This window comes from Lutra lutra, chromosome 17, assembly GCF_902655055.1.
Source record: "Lutra lutra chromosome 17, mLutLut1.2, whole genome shotgun sequence".
Classification (NCBI taxonomy): domain Eukaryota; kingdom Metazoa; phylum Chordata; class Mammalia; order Carnivora; family Mustelidae; genus Lutra; species Lutra lutra.
Window position 1 is genome coordinate 45,885,384 of NC_062294.1, and position 14,479 is coordinate 45,899,862.

The window sequence follows — 14,479 nt, forward strand, 5'->3', positions numbered from 1 at the left end:
CTCCATGTTGCATTAGGGCCTCTACTGCTGGCTAGCAAGTTGCCTCAAAGCTTAGTGGCGTAAAACAGTATTTATTATCTTAAAAATTGAAAGGAAAAACCAGAAGAGCTCAAGGGTAATTCTAATGTACAGGCAGGGTCCAGGATCTCTGGGCTTAAAGGGTCTCTGGCAGCATGAAGAAGCGGGTCTGGTCCTTACGTTCCTTTACTCATTTGGTGTGAGGCAAAGACAAGTGGAGTTTGGGGATATTGCACTGTGTCAGCCCCGGGGTATGGCCAGCAGCGTGGTGGATCCTGGCGGGGGTGGTGTCTGGCTTCCCCAGCTGTGGTGCTGATACTGCGGGAGGCACCTTTGGGAACAGGAAGGCTGCAGTAATGAATAGAACAGCCCAGATCGCTCACTCTCCGCAGGCTGTGTGGGCATCGCCCTGTTGAACGCTCACACCATGCCTGTTATCCTAATTTTACAAAGGAGGAAGCGGAAGCTGGGAGAGGTGACACTTGTTTTCTCAGGCCACACACACACACACAGTAAGTGGTGAGGTGAGCATTTGAAGCCAGGCGTGAGATACGAGAGCCCCTGCTCCCCACTGTGTCACTTTGTCCTCTCCGTCCACTGCCCCCCACCCCACCATCCAGGCCCCACCCTCGCACACGGGAGCCCAGGAGCCTTGATGGCCTGAGTGCACCAGGGGAGCTCCCGAGGGCTCCTGTCCCCTTCCATCAGAGCAGCAAGCCAAAAACAGTGTCTTCCCTGGCTGGCTTTAGGAGTGTCTATAGCTCTGGGATTTATTTCTGTGAACTGTTGAAAGTAAGCGGTTTTATCCCTAACTGGGGACTCTCACCAGTATAAAATGAGATCAGAAACCATGAAGTCATCAGTGACTGGTCATGAGAAGCCCCCAGACCATTCTGCTCATTCTGGGGTTTACTGAGCACCAGCTGTGCAAAGGCCGTGGAGTCCTGCAGCAGACCAGACTCGTGGAGACGACAGTATACTCGGGAGGGGGACTGGTAATGGATGGGCGACATCATTTCTGAGAGTAACAAGTACAACGAATACGAAATAACAGTAAAGTGACTGCAAGGTGCAGATGTCAAGGTCAGGGAAGACCTGGGGTGATGTCATCTGAGGGAAGTCCTGAATGATGAGAGATAGCCAGCCCTGTGAGGAGTGACAGGAAAGTTAGAGACCAGTGCTCACGAGGTGGGGACGATACTGCAAAGTCAGTCTCTTGCAGCAACGAACGTGCTTCCCGGGGGGGACTGGCCAAGGCGGGAACGGTGGCTCCCAGGGAGGGGGTATTGGGGAGAGCTGGTCTGCGTGGACACGCAGGACCTTTGGAATGCTCACAGCTCTGTTCTCCAGTATTTATACCTCTCCTCCGGCTGGAAAGTCAGAGCTTTTTTCATGTAGGCTGAGAAAACTCCGAATAAGGCAACGTCAGGCCAGGACATAAGAAGCATTCCATATTTCCCTGTAATTGCTTTCAAATTAGGTTATGTCGTCATGGGGCAGGACACGCAGCAGGCCCACTCTGCCCTTGGCTAGCTGTGCATTTGGGTTCTGGGAGGGCAGCTCATTGTGTCCCCCATGCTGCAAACCGCCCGCCTCGATTTCCCGTGCTGGTGGGGCTGCATCCGTGACCTGGCGGCCAGTTCGTTCTCTGTTCTCAGCCCGCTCCCTAGTTTCTCTCCCCTTCGGCTCTGCTAAAGGCAGTGGGTCTGTTCCAGAGGCTCACAGACTCCCTGGATGGTCCCTGAGGCTGTTGCTGGGGTGATCGCCTTCTCGCCTGGGCCACTGGCGACCAGATTCCAGTAGGCTGAGCCGGCGGGGCCTGAAAGGGCCTTTATAGTTGGTGATGGAACCCTGGGGTCAGGGGAGCAGTTTCTGCTTTCAGGACCTGAAAAGATGCCCCATTGGGGCCAGGGCTCGTCTGGAGCGTGGCAGTAGCCAGGCAGATGGGCGATAAGAACGGTGGATGCCTGTCCTTGGGATAAATAGCTGTCCCTCCCTTGTGTCCAAGCCCCAGACACCCTTCCTGAGGACCCGTGGAAGCAGGAACCATGGGCAGCATCAGAGGCCACAGCAGGGAAGGTGGGAGTTCAGGAGGTGGGACGGCGCCCCCTCCCTCAAGGCAGCCGGTGTCCCAGCGGAGCAGCAGACCCAACACGGTATTGCAGAGATGAGGTTTGAAAACTCCCAGCACCACGGGGAGCCCTGTCTTGCCTCCGTGTACCCTGGGGGAGTTTGGTGTGACCCACTCAGGTCAGGCCTGGACCTGGGGAAAAGATGCATCTGGTCCTTGGGGGTCAGGCTCTTGGCCTGTGATGTCCTACTCATGGGGTGGGGAGGGTCCACAGTGAAAGGCAGTGGGTGCAGCATGAGGCAGCAGAGTTGGCCCTAAAATTCTGTGAGGCGTGGAGTCAGTGGAATCCACATGTGAGCTGCTGTGAGTAGGAACACGCAGCTTTCCACGCTGGTCTGGGAGACCTCCTAACGAGGGCCCATCATCAAAGCCAGCGTGCTTGCCCCGGCCAGGGGACTTGGCTGAGCCTGTTTCTAGGCCCAGACTGACTTTGCAAGAGGCTTCTCTTTATTCTGGGTTTAGTGGAATTCCAGCTTCTAACTGACATTTCCCTCCACACCACCCCCTTCAGTGCCACGGCCATGTTTTGTAACAGGAAGTCGTTGAGAAAAAGAGGGAAGGAAAGTTTTTCCAGCTGGGGCCGCAGCATCCTACCAGGACCCTTTCTTGCACTCACTATCACTGTGCCCACTGGAACACCACTTGGTTGCCCTGTGTTTTCACGTTTGGTTCTTATTCACTGACTACCCCAGAGTAGAGAGGGTTTACCTCTTTGGGTTGGGGGAGGGAGTCATCAATGAATGGCTCATTAAAGCTCCCACACCCCCCCCTGCCACATTCCTGGCTGCTTAGGTCATCTCCCGAACAATATCCATCATTCATTCACCCAGCCTCCCCACATCCTGGCCACTGGGAGGGGTCCTTGTGACACAGGAAGGACTTTATGACCTGCATGCTAGCCCTCCTCTCTCCCCCTGCCCCCACACACGGAGTGACAAAGCAGAAACAGCCCAGTGGCCCCTCTGAAGCCCGCCTGCTTCCCTGGTGCACCACAGCCCTGGGAGTGGTGACTGGATCCCAGAGGAACCAACAGGCCGGCTTTCTCTCTCCTTCCACCCCTTCCTCTCCCCCACTTGCACCCTGTGCTATTTTGACAACCCGAGAAGAATCTTGAACAGGCTGCCCGTGTGCAGAGGCAAGTTCTAAGCCTCTTCTCTGTGGTTTTTTTCACGTGTGCTCTCAAAGACAAGTCCACATCCTTCCTTCCTCCCTAGATAGGTCAAGGGCTGGGCGCAGGCTCCCTTCTCAGAATGGCAAGGACAGGCCGGGAGCAACAGGGCCAGCCTCAACGTTGTTTCGCCTGCCTTGTGCTGGGTCCAGGCGGCCCTTTAGGAAGCAGGCAAGCTTGTGGAGACACAGCTCTGCCTGCCTCACTCTCTGAGTTCCCCTCCAGCTCCGGGGCGGGGCTGGGGCGGGGCACCTTCTTGACCCCATTCTGCTGGCCCTGCTTTGCCAGGCTGGTACCAAGCATCCCACTCAGACTTAGTGGGTGAGGGTCTACCCTGAGTTTGTGTGGACAAGCTCTGTGACCTCGGGCAGGTCATTGCACCTCTGCCTGCCTCAGTTTCCTTATCTGTAAACTGGAGATGATAATTTACACGATCATGAGGTTGGAGGTTTTAAAGAGTTACTCTGTAGACATAGTGAGAACTAGTAATGAGCGGTTCTTGCGTAATTTCCGATAATTTGCCCACCCCCCTCCACCAGAATGTAAACTGTCTGCTTCGCTTCTCCCCTGCCCAGAGCCCAGTAGGGGTTCCAAGGTGGGATTTGTTGACCTGGAGAAGGCACTGAGTGGAAGGGGTCATGGATGCTCTTCAGAGTCCGTGCTTACCCTGAAAATGGCCTTAATAGTAAAACCCAGCTGAGCTCGTTGCCTTTTGCGTTTTCTTCCTCCCACAGAGTGCCTGCCGGTAGCTCTGGACACCCCCACTCCCCAACAAAATGGAAGCCTTGAGCTTGCCTTTCTCAGTCATGACAGTCAGTATCTCCATCCACCTCCATGACTCGTCCGCCTTCCTCCTGTAAGTCTCTCTCAGAGGCTCTTTACTCTCTTCTTCCTGGTCCTCACGCATCAACCCTCGCCCCCTTCAGCTCTGCCCTCACACAGCCGGCGCCAGTATGACCTTCCCCAGGCCCTTTGAGTAGCCCCTGCTGGCCTCCTGGGCCAGCGTGCTCTGCCTCACTCCCTTCTTTGCCCTCAAACCTGCCGGAGGGCCTTTGCACATGCTGTTCCTATTATCTGGAAAAGATTCCTTCATTATTTTTGTCTTAACTCTTTCTCAGGTGTATCAGAGTCTAGAATCCCCTCTTCCCTGTGTCTGTTCTTACCACTAGGTCAGGAGCTAGGATGTTGAACACTCTTTAGCTCCCTTTCTGGGGGCAGCGGAGAGAGGGCACAGGCCTGACACCTCAGAGTGGGGCCTCTGAAGCTCAGAGCACCTGGCCCAGCTCAATAACTTTCTAGGTCATGACTGTTGGTGGTCAAGTCATGATAACCTCCCAGACCCTCGATTTCCTCATCTGTAAAATGGGGCAATGGTGGCAGCTATCCCACAGGTAGTTGTGAAGATGAGAGAAGTTAGTACGTGACACGGTGCCCAGTACATCGTGAGCTCATTGGAAGTGTCCGCTCCCGTTGTAACTCTCACCACTTCCCCTGCTGGTGTTGCTTCTGTAGTTGAGTCACTGCTTGATTCACGAGACCCTCTCCCTGTTCGGACCGGGTGCGCCGTGAGTTTGCAGGCTATGTCCGCGGTTGCTCACGCCTGGGTACTCGGCCCAGGACCTGGCCCAGGGTCGACTCCCAGCAAATGCTTGTTGAGGGAACGGGCGTGTTCCAGCCTCATGGGCCTGGGGCGTCGAGGGGCGTTGGGACCTGTCGGCGTTTGGGCTCTGAGGCTCCTGCTCTGAGAACCGTGCATTGCAGAGGGCGGTGTGGTGGGCGCCCAAGGCCTCTATCTGTTGAAACCACCCCCCCAACACTATCCACCCCACACATCTTAGTCTAAACTGGGTAGGGAGAGGAAGTGTATAAGTAGAGAGTTATTCTCATAACCAGCTAGGAAAAAAACCTGAATTTTTAATGCCCCATCCAAATTCCAGCTCCTACTCACCGGTCAGTGTGTGAAGAGGTGGCCATCTGGGGTGGACTTGTTCCCTCTGGATGGCCTTCTGAGGTCCTGTTGTCTCCGTCCGTGAGCCTCTCTGGTGTCAGTACGTGCCCCTCATCTTCTAGGAGGAAACGGAGCCAAGCAGGGCATGGAGAGGGAAGGCGGGAGGCCTGTCGGCGGGGGTTTTGTTCTGTCTGCGGCATGTCGGGGAGCGAGTCCTTCCTTCTCACCACCTGGACGGGCAAGTGCAGATTCTCCCGGCACCTGCTCTGTTCTGCTTAGGACTGTGCCTGCTTGCAGCTAGGGAGACAGAAGCGCATGGTGCCTAGTTACCATTTATTTGAAGATAGATCTTTCTTTGACATATGTGTAACACTAAGTGCTTACTTCATCTGTCCCAGGCCCAGTCCTAAGTGATTTACTTGTATTATTTTGTTTAATCTTCATTTAAGAGGCGAGGTCACTGTACCTGTTTCACCACGGAAGAATCCGAGGCTCACCGCCCACCCAGGGTTTGCCTGCTGGCAGCTTGCCTCATTGGCAGAGGCAAGATTTTGGCCCGGGTCTGTGCGAGCCCCAAGCCCCAGCGCTCTTGTGTGCTTCCCCAGAGGAGCTGGGCACAGGTTGCTGGGCATGTTTGGAGGGCGGTTCGTGCAATGACCTCGTGAGGATGAATAGCCTGAACCTGAGAGGCGAGATTTGCCCACAGCCTCCAGGGAGGAGGGCCTCCTGCTCTTCCATTTCCACTCCAGACCCTGGGGCAGGGGGGAGGGCCTTTGCAGAGAGGGAAGCGGCCAGTTCACCTGGCGTCTGTCTGCTTTATGCCAGGCACTGTACTGGGGGCTTTAAAGCATCTCCCCCATTTAATCCCACAGCAGCTGCATGAGGTAGGTTCTGATAAGTCCATCCGACAGGGAAGGAAACAGGTGTAAGTAGGTTAGGGAGCTGGCGTTCGAACCCAGACCTGTGCCCTTTGAGAGCGCATGGGCGTAACCCAGGCAGGCCAGGTTGATGACAGCTGCCGTTTAGATGTCTTCCTGGCCCTGCCTGCAGACCAGGGGCCTAGATGTTGGCCCTGGCAGCACCACAGCCCTGGGGTGGGGGGGGGGGTCAGCCTCTGGGAATCCCCCTCCTAGGTCCTTAGCCTCGGGATGAGATTGGTTGCTTTGCCACTCACCAGCATCTTTTGGAACATGCACAAGCAGAAGACAAGCATTCCCGGTCCCCTCCTGCCCCAGCCTAGCCTGCTGCCACCACCACGGCCGTGCGTGGCTTAGGCATTATAATGGCACAGGGGATGTGAGACGTCCGCTGCCCTTCTCAGAGCTTGCGCACGTGCAGGCAGCATCCAGTAGGACCCAGAATGACTGGAGAACATGGCTGAGAGCTGCCCAGGGCTGTGTGGCGGCCAGGGCAGGCGGGGACGGAGGAGGCACTCAGTGGGAGAGGTGGCTGGATTTCATGAAAGGAGGAGATGTGGGGACGCCCCTCGATGACCAAGGACCTGCTGTTTATTGAGCACCTGCCATGTGTTCTCTGGGCATCACCACCGCAAACCCTCACACTGACCATTACTTGTGTGTCATCCTCATTGCCACGTTACAGATGGGGAGGCACGCATTACGGAGGTCGGATGGTGTGTCCACTTGGGCAGCGGAAGCAGCAGCCTAGCCCTCGTTTGTCTGAATTGAGAGTTGCGTGGGTGGGGGCTGGGAAATGGGGTGGGAAGGCACATTCCTGTGTTCTCAGTGAGCACCTGCTTGGTGGCCAGAGCTTGAGTATGTAGGGAGGCAGAGGACAGCCCTGGAGTGAGAGCCCAGAGAGAAAGGTGCCTTGATGAGGTCTGCACAGAGGAGGGCACATCCGAGTCAGAATCCAGTCGGGCCAAGCAAGTCGCTGTGGGTGTCTCCAAGGAGCTGCACTTCAGGCTGATTTGCGGGGATCTGCCTGCTCAGGAGAGATAGAAGCAAGGCCCGGGCACCCTTAGCTGAAGGGAGAATTCCACACAGGGTGGGCTCGGGGGCGCTGGCCCACCCACAGTCACCCACCGTTCCGGCGTGGGTTTGGAAGGAAACTGCGTGCCCATCCTCACTGTCGTGCAGTGTGTTAATTAGGCGGCTTCTTGGTCTGAGAGGGGCCTTGTGTGGAGTCTCTGAATGAGCAGGAGTGGTGACAGTTGTCAAAACACATGGTGCTCCGCCAGAGGTTCCCTGGAAGCCCCTGGCCCCCCCACATGGCCTCTGCCTGGGCCTGGGCCTGGAGTGTGCTCTGTGCGCTCCTGGCCCTCTGCCCACCTCTACCCTGGCCTGTGCAGAGGGAGGGGGCAGGGCGGGGCATGGGGGCTCCGTGAGAAACAGAAGCGTGGCATTGTTCCCAGACCCTGTTGTGGGAGGCTCAGTTGCCCCAGAAGGTGTCTGGACATGTCCATCTTTAAGTGCTGTGACGTGCTTTCTGGGGGCTGATGTCTGGTGACATGCCGAACTGGCAGCAGGCTAAGTGACGGGGGCCCTGTGGGAGATACTCTGTGGGGATTTGGGGTTCTTGTTTGTGGCCCTCTCTGTCTGAAAGCGTCCTGTCACCTTCAGCATCCGCATGCCCTGTGTTTCACAGAAACTTCTTAAGAGACGGCTTCCTAACCCAGGTGGACAGTGGCTGCCTGCCTCCCTCTTGACTTCCAGCTTCGTTAAGCCCCCTTAAGGTTTGGAAGAGTGGGAAGTGGAATGTTCCCTAGGGAATAGAGGGTGTCTGGCTTGCAGGAAAACAAATTAGGCTTGCACGGGGCTCAGAGAATCTGCCACTTACTCCCTCGCTGATAACACAGTGGGTCTGTTAACTACCCCGAGCTTCAGTTTCCCCAGATCAACTTGCCCAGGTCACTTAAAGACACAGAAATAGTGCATACGAAGGCCACATTGTGGTCTTCATATGGTGGCCACTGTGGTCCCATGTCAGGGCTGTGGCCTAGTCCTTTTGCTAGAAAGCCCCAACACCCTCACGGACCCTCTATGCCTCTCTGTCTTGGCTTCCCAGACGTTCACAGCCTGGTGCAACTCCCACTTGCGGAAGGCCGGCACGCAGATCGAGAACATCGACGAGGACTTTCGAGACGGGCTCAAGCTTATGCTCCTTCTGGAGGTCATTTCAGGTGAGTTCCCTTTCCACCACAGGACAACCCAGACCTGGAACAGGTGTGCTGTCGCAGGTCCTGGGGACACAGACTACCCTGGCTGTCCCGTGCCTGCTAGGAGGATCATGAGGCCTGAGTGATGGCAGCATGTCTGGGCACTGGCCTGGGATGGGGCGGGGAGGGGGCAGAGCACCATGTCGGCGGGCTCTGGAGAGTAGTAGGGTCACTAAAGCTTCCCTTTCTTCCCCCTCTCTCGGTGTGTGGCTCTCAGGAGAGCGGTTACCTAAGCCAGAGCGGGGCAAGATGAGAGTGCACAAAATCAACAATGTGAACAAAGCCCTGGACTTCATCGCCAGCAAAGGGGTCAAGCTGGTCTCCATCGGGGCAGAAGGTGAGCTTGATGAGGGCAGGTCGGTTCTTGGCCCGTAGGCTCTGAGGCCGGAGCTCTGTTCTGAACAGACTTGTTTGGGTGACAGAGCACTTGGGGGTGTGTAAAGCCCCAGTAATATATCCAGCAGTAACCACAGTGCCTGCCCTCTCAGTGGGATCACTGAGCCCACGACTTCCCCCACCCCCTCCACCTGCAGAACAATCCATCTGGGATTCAGGAATCTGGCGTCCTCGGGCATGTAGGGCAGGCCCCTTCTGCAGGGGAGGAGTGGCTTTGACTTAGACCCTGGATACCCTCACTCGCCCTCCTTGTGCTGGGCCTGAGAGACACCAACAGACATGTGACCTGGCATCTGTCTGTGCCTCGAGCACCTTTGTCCTTTGGCCCTGCCTGGTATCTGTGGACAGGAGGGAATGCAGAGAAGAGAAGGACATTTGAGGCCCAGTGTCGGGGCTCTGGGCTGGGGTGCAAGTCCAGAGGTCACTAACAACATGCTGTCCCTCCCACAGCCAGCCCGTCTTGAACTCACAGGCCCTTTTGGAGACGAGGCGAGGCCTGATGGAGCCCAGAAGGTCCCCATCAGCTCCCGCTCACAGTTCCGCTCATTAGAGCAGGATTTCCTACACCCTGACATCCATGTTGTCCCAGCTTTTAGAAAAACAAAGAAAACTAATTGCCAGTAATGACAGGGCTCTGAAAGTTTGGCCAAGACTCTAGGCCAGAGTGTGTGTACTGAGTTCCAAGGCTCTGCCCCCGCCCGGGACCTCTCCGGGAGGGGTGCCAGGCGTCACATGCCATGGTTGAGGTGGTTGGTGTTTGTTTAAAAAAAAAAATCAAAACCCCCCAAATCAGTTGGGCCCTCTGATTTTCTGTCCTTACATGGATCTTTCACCCCGGCTCCAAGCCAGCCTTCTGCTTCTCACAGCTGCATGTGTTTTGCTCAAATGCTAGCCTGTAAATACAGAAGGGCTGAGAGGACAGACCCGGTGGCACTCATCATTTGAAGAAAAACTCTATCTAAAAATGTCTGTTTGTGCCCAGCTTGGTTCACTCGCAGTCCCTGTGACCGCTGGGCCCCGGGGCAAAGCTGAAAGGCAGCCCGCAGGAGGCGCCCCGAGGGCTCCAGAGTACCTGAGAGCCTGGCGCCCACCCCGCCCCCATCACCCTGCCTGACACGCGGTCCAGGCTGCAGTGGAAACATAGCTTCCCTGGGGCACAGCTATGGGTCCGAGAAGCAGCTGGAGCAAGTGACATGAGGGAAGGTGTCTCCCCTCCCTCACGGGATCTCCCTAAGCCCTCCAGGACCAGCTTCCTTGTGCAGCCGGCCAGCTAAGGGAGCCACGGCCTCCTCTGCAGACTGTGGCCGGCCCCTGCCCTGACGTGCCCGGCACTTGGGAGGAACGCGGTATAGATTTCCTGACTGGATGGCTGCCCTTGCCCTGCGCTGGGAGGACTCAGCCTGGTTTCCGGGTCTGGCCTTCTTAGCCCTGGGAAAGGGCCCTACAGACACTGTCCTTCCCCTGCCTCCAGCCAGCCGGCCATGCACGTTTCCTTACCCTGACACTCTGAAGCCGAAAGCTCAGCCCTCTGTCTTCAGCCCGAGGCTTGGCTGTGGGGAACGTCTCCATGGTGGCTCATGACCCACCACCTTGGCCCCCCCATCCCCCCTTCTCTGCATGAGCGCTCTGCCTCCTCCAGATCCAGCCCATCCTAGAGCTTTCTGTTCTCCAGGGCCAGCGGGTTGGGTCTCTCCCTGCACCTGCTGCGCTGAGATCCTGGGGGGCTTGTGGGGTGCGGAGGCATTCAGAGGACTGCCGTCGCCCATCTGGCCAGCAGACTCAGGGATGAGGCCGGTCGCCCTCACTTCTCTGACCCAGGGCAGGACATATGGCGCCCTGAGTGTTGCAGAGAGGACTGCTCTCTAAGCCCCCGAAGCTGACGCGTGTGGTGCAGGCCCTTACCTCTCACTCCAGGGAGTTGGAGACAGTCGTGGGTTTCAGTTAGTTAAGGAACCACATGCTTACCAGCTGCGCCTGTGTCACCGCTGTCCCCGTCCTGCAGCATTGTAGCTTCCTCAAGGGCAGGTTCCGGGTCCCCGGATAGGGCAGTGCTCACGAAGGCTGGCCGCGAGCAAGTAAACAACAGACACGTGGTTACAAATGGTGGTCAGTGTGCGAGGGGAGAGGCCCCGGGTGGGCGCCTGCAGATCTGTGCCCGGGGAAGCCACCTCGGAGAGGTGCCGGCAGAGGCTTATAGGATGGGAATGATGGCCGTCTGAGGAAAGGGTCAAGGGGCATACTCATGGGCAGACAGAAGGTGTGAGGTCCTTCCAGCAAGGACAAACCTGCTTGCCAGAAGGACCCAGCCAGAGTGTGCCAAGGTGGGCAGGTCCTGCAGGGCTCGTGAGGAGGACTGGGGGGCGTGGGCTTCGTTTAGGTGTGGTGGGGCTGTGAGCAGGTGAGCGGCACAATCCAATGTAGCTCTTCAGGCAAGCGCCTGGCTGCTGTGGGGGTTGGGTTGCATGGGGCACGGAGGGGCAACAGTGTGTCCAGCTCGGGGGACCACAGTGGCCCGGACGGGTGGAAGGACATAGCAGATGGCCAGCAGACAGGAGTGCAGCGTGCACCCACCAGCGGGGACGTGGCCACAAAGGCGGGAGGGAGGTGCAGGCAGATGGTTGGGAATGCCTGCCCCGCGCCTGGGATAAGCCCCAGCGAGGAGCAAGCTGGAGCTGGCCAGACAGGAAGAGGCCCGCAGGTGCCAGGCAGTGGAAGAAGGCTTTTGGGACAGTGCGTCCTGGCGTTCAGGCCACATCTCCCAGTGTAGGTGGTGGACAGGCCTGGGTGGCTCCCGTGGGACAATCAGAGCTCATCTCTGCACAGAGCCAGGAGGGGTCCCCTCCACTTTTAACAACTTCTCACCCTTGTCCTCCTTCCCTGCATGCAGAGATTGTGGACGGCAATGCAAAGATGACTCTGGGAATGATCTGGACCATCATCCTCAGGTTCGCCATCCAGGACATCTCTGTGGAAGGTGAGAGCCTGCATGCTAGCAGAGTACAGCCTTTCCTCCCCTCCCTGCTTCCGCCCAGCTTGGGGAGAGTTAGATTACAATGTTGGGGTTCGGTCTTCCTGCTTGAGGTTCTGCCCTGTTTCCCAGCATCCTTCCCAGGGCCTGGCCCTGTGCGAGAGTGGTTAGTGAGATGCTGGCCCAGCTGCAGGTGAGGGGGGCCCCAGCAGCTGCCCAGCTCTGCTCTCCACCCAGAACTCTCTGGCTCCTGTGGTCTTCGTCTCAATGGACCCTCACCCGATCCTCATCAAATGGGCACAATTGACCCCATTTTACAGTCAAGGAATCTGAATCACAAAGTAAACTAGTGACGGAGTCAGGCCTGGCGCAGTTTTCTAGTGCATCAGAACTCTGCATGTGTCTGCTTGACACCCCCATCCTCTGACCTTTGCCTCCCAAGACCCTGGGGCCAGGCCGGGCTGGCCAGGAAGGAGCTGCTTCACTTCCCCTCCCAATGCCTGTGTGTGCCGCAGCATGAGAAAAGGCATCCCAGCCAGCCCTTGGAGGAGATGTGTGCAGTAGGCCACAGCAGTGACTGGGATGGACGTGTCCCCTGCCCCCAGAACCCCCAGTCTGTCCTTGGGGAACCGATGACCTGGGCTCCCCAACTCCATTTCCCCGAAGCCACCGCTGCATCTGGGAGACCCCAGTGCTCCTAAACCCCTGCTGAGTCTTTGCATTCAGGAGAGGCCGAGACCAGCAGCCGAGGCTCATTGGGCACTGTGTTGGCAGATAAAGGCATAGGCCTTGTGGTCAGAAACATGGCCCAGTGTCAGGCGGCCTTGTCGCTGCCACTTCCTGGGAGGACCCTGGGCAGGTGACGACTCAGGGCTGGCTCTGCAGACCAATGCCTGGGACCAGCAGAGGCCTGCGGAGTCTGGAGCAGGAGCAGCTCTCATCCCTGGCTGTGCTGCTGTCCATCTGACCTCTGTGCTCGCGTCCCAAGTACCATTCCCTGGGACTGGGTCCTGAAGGTCGGGTTTGGAGCTGGTGCTCACCGTCCTCGTGTGTTTCTCAGAGACCTCCGCCAAGGAAGGGCTGCTTCTGTGGTGCCAGCGGAAGACGGCCCCTTATAAGAACGTCAACGTGCAGAACTTCCACATCAGGTGAGAGCCCAGCCACACGTCCCAGCCTGTCTCCTTCCCTTGCTGTCCCCCTCCCCAGAGACGGAGATCTGTCCTCCCACGTGCACCCTTTTCCTGGTTCTCCCTCAAGGGTCAGGGCCGCCCAAGCGAAGTCCCGTGGTGGGCCGTCTCCCTCTGTAGCAGGCTGTCCCGTTCAGGGCAGTCACGCTGTCCCAGAGGCAAGCACTTGCTCGTAAGGTACTTGTCACCTGTCAGGGGCTGGTCTGTTGACATGTATTCCCTCCTTTAATCCTCACAATGACCCTGTGGAGCACAGGTGCTATCACTACCCCATTTTATAGACGTGGAAACAAGGAGCAGGAAGTAATGGGACTTGCCCAGGGTCGTGCTGACAGTGAGAGCTAGGATTTCACCATAGGCCACCCGCCTGCAGCTGCTCTGCCCTGCTCTCTCCATCCATCAGCAGGGACGTGGCCACAAAGGCGGGACGGAGGTGCAGGCAGATGGTTGGGAATGCCTGCCCCGCGCCTGGGATAAGCCCCAGCGAGGAGCAAGCTGGAGCTGGCCAGACAGGAAGAGGCCCGCAGGTGCCAGGCAGTGGAAGAAGGCTTTTGGGACAGTGCGTCCTGGCGTTCAGGCCACATCTCCCAGTGTGAAGACACACTGTCCTCCATACACGCTGTCTAGTAAACGTGAATTAGTCCTTCCTGTGGGTGTCCGGGCTGTTAGCGCTCGCATGATGGTTAGAGGGCCCTCCTTTCAACCTTTCCCTTTCCATCCCCAGCTGGAAGGACGGTCTTGCCTTCAATGCACTGATCCACCGGCACAGACCAGAGCTGATCGAGTATGACAAGCTGAGAAAGGTTTGTCTCTTGCTGTTCCCCTCAGTGGCCAGAGATTACACAGAGTCTGACCTTGAGCCTGATTCTGGGTCGCCTCCCCCAAGCCTGTCCATTGCTGGTGTCCACAGCTGGATTCTGCACTCAGATGGCCAGGCTTGGGGAGCCTTGTGCCAGCTGTCACCAGACCCCAGGCTCTATGGCTGATTCTTGCTGCCCTTGCTTCCCTTGGGGACTGTCCCCTTTTCCCTTTATGGGCATTGCAACTGCCCACAGTTATTTTAGGGCTTGGCCAACCGTGCCTTCTAGCTCCCCTCCCTTAACCTTTTAGCCTCTGGAAGCATTTCCTCTCTGTCTAATGGAGAAGAGGGGTGAGGAGTTCTAGACCATCCCCACCGGCAGTGTTTCCTATGTAGGGTCCTTTCTGATTTGCCTCTGCAAAGCTTGGGATCCTGTAAGACCAAGGCCCTGGCCTCTAGGAGCTCCCCTAGCAGAGAAGGCAGGGTAATGTGTCCAGAGCAAACGTGTCCATAAGGCTGTGCACGTGCGCTGGGGCTGAATGAGGGTGGCAAGGGGGTCAGGCCCAACGAGTCGGGGATGGATAACGCACCTGCGCTGGCCCAGACTTGAGGAAGGACCCCCGGATTTGGGGGCAGCCTAGAGCCACGGGGGGCGGTATTCCCAACTTGGGGGGCTGCAGGCACGA

At 57.4% G+C, this 14,479-nt stretch overlaps 1 protein-coding gene and 1 long non-coding RNA gene across 5 annotated transcripts in view; one reads left to right on the forward strand and one right to left on the reverse strand.

Moving 5' to 3' along the window:
- ACTN4 (actinin alpha 4) overlaps positions 1-14,479 on the forward strand; it is a 69,191-nt gene that overhangs the window by 34,629 nt on the left and 20,083 nt on the right. For all 4 annotated transcript variants that reach the window (XM_047709828.1, XM_047709826.1, XM_047709824.1 and 1 more), the window contains exons 2-6: positions 8,293-8,407; positions 8,661-8,780; positions 11,727-11,813; positions 12,868-12,955; positions 13,719-13,797. In XM_047709828.1, coding sequence (XP_047565784.1) covers positions 8,293-8,407; positions 8,661-8,780; positions 11,727-11,813; positions 12,868-12,955; positions 13,719-13,797 — 489 coding nt within the window. The remainder of the gene's footprint in view (positions 1-8,292; positions 8,408-8,660; positions 8,781-11,726; positions 11,814-12,867; positions 12,956-13,718; positions 13,798-14,479) is intronic.
- Positions 372-11,408, reverse strand: LOC125088627 (uncharacterized). Its single transcript, XR_007123741.1, has 3 exons — positions 10,805-11,408; positions 5,266-5,562; positions 372-1,164 (listed from the first exon to the last, which is right to left on the reverse strand). It is a non-coding gene; the product is annotated as an uncharacterized LOC125088627 (long non-coding RNA).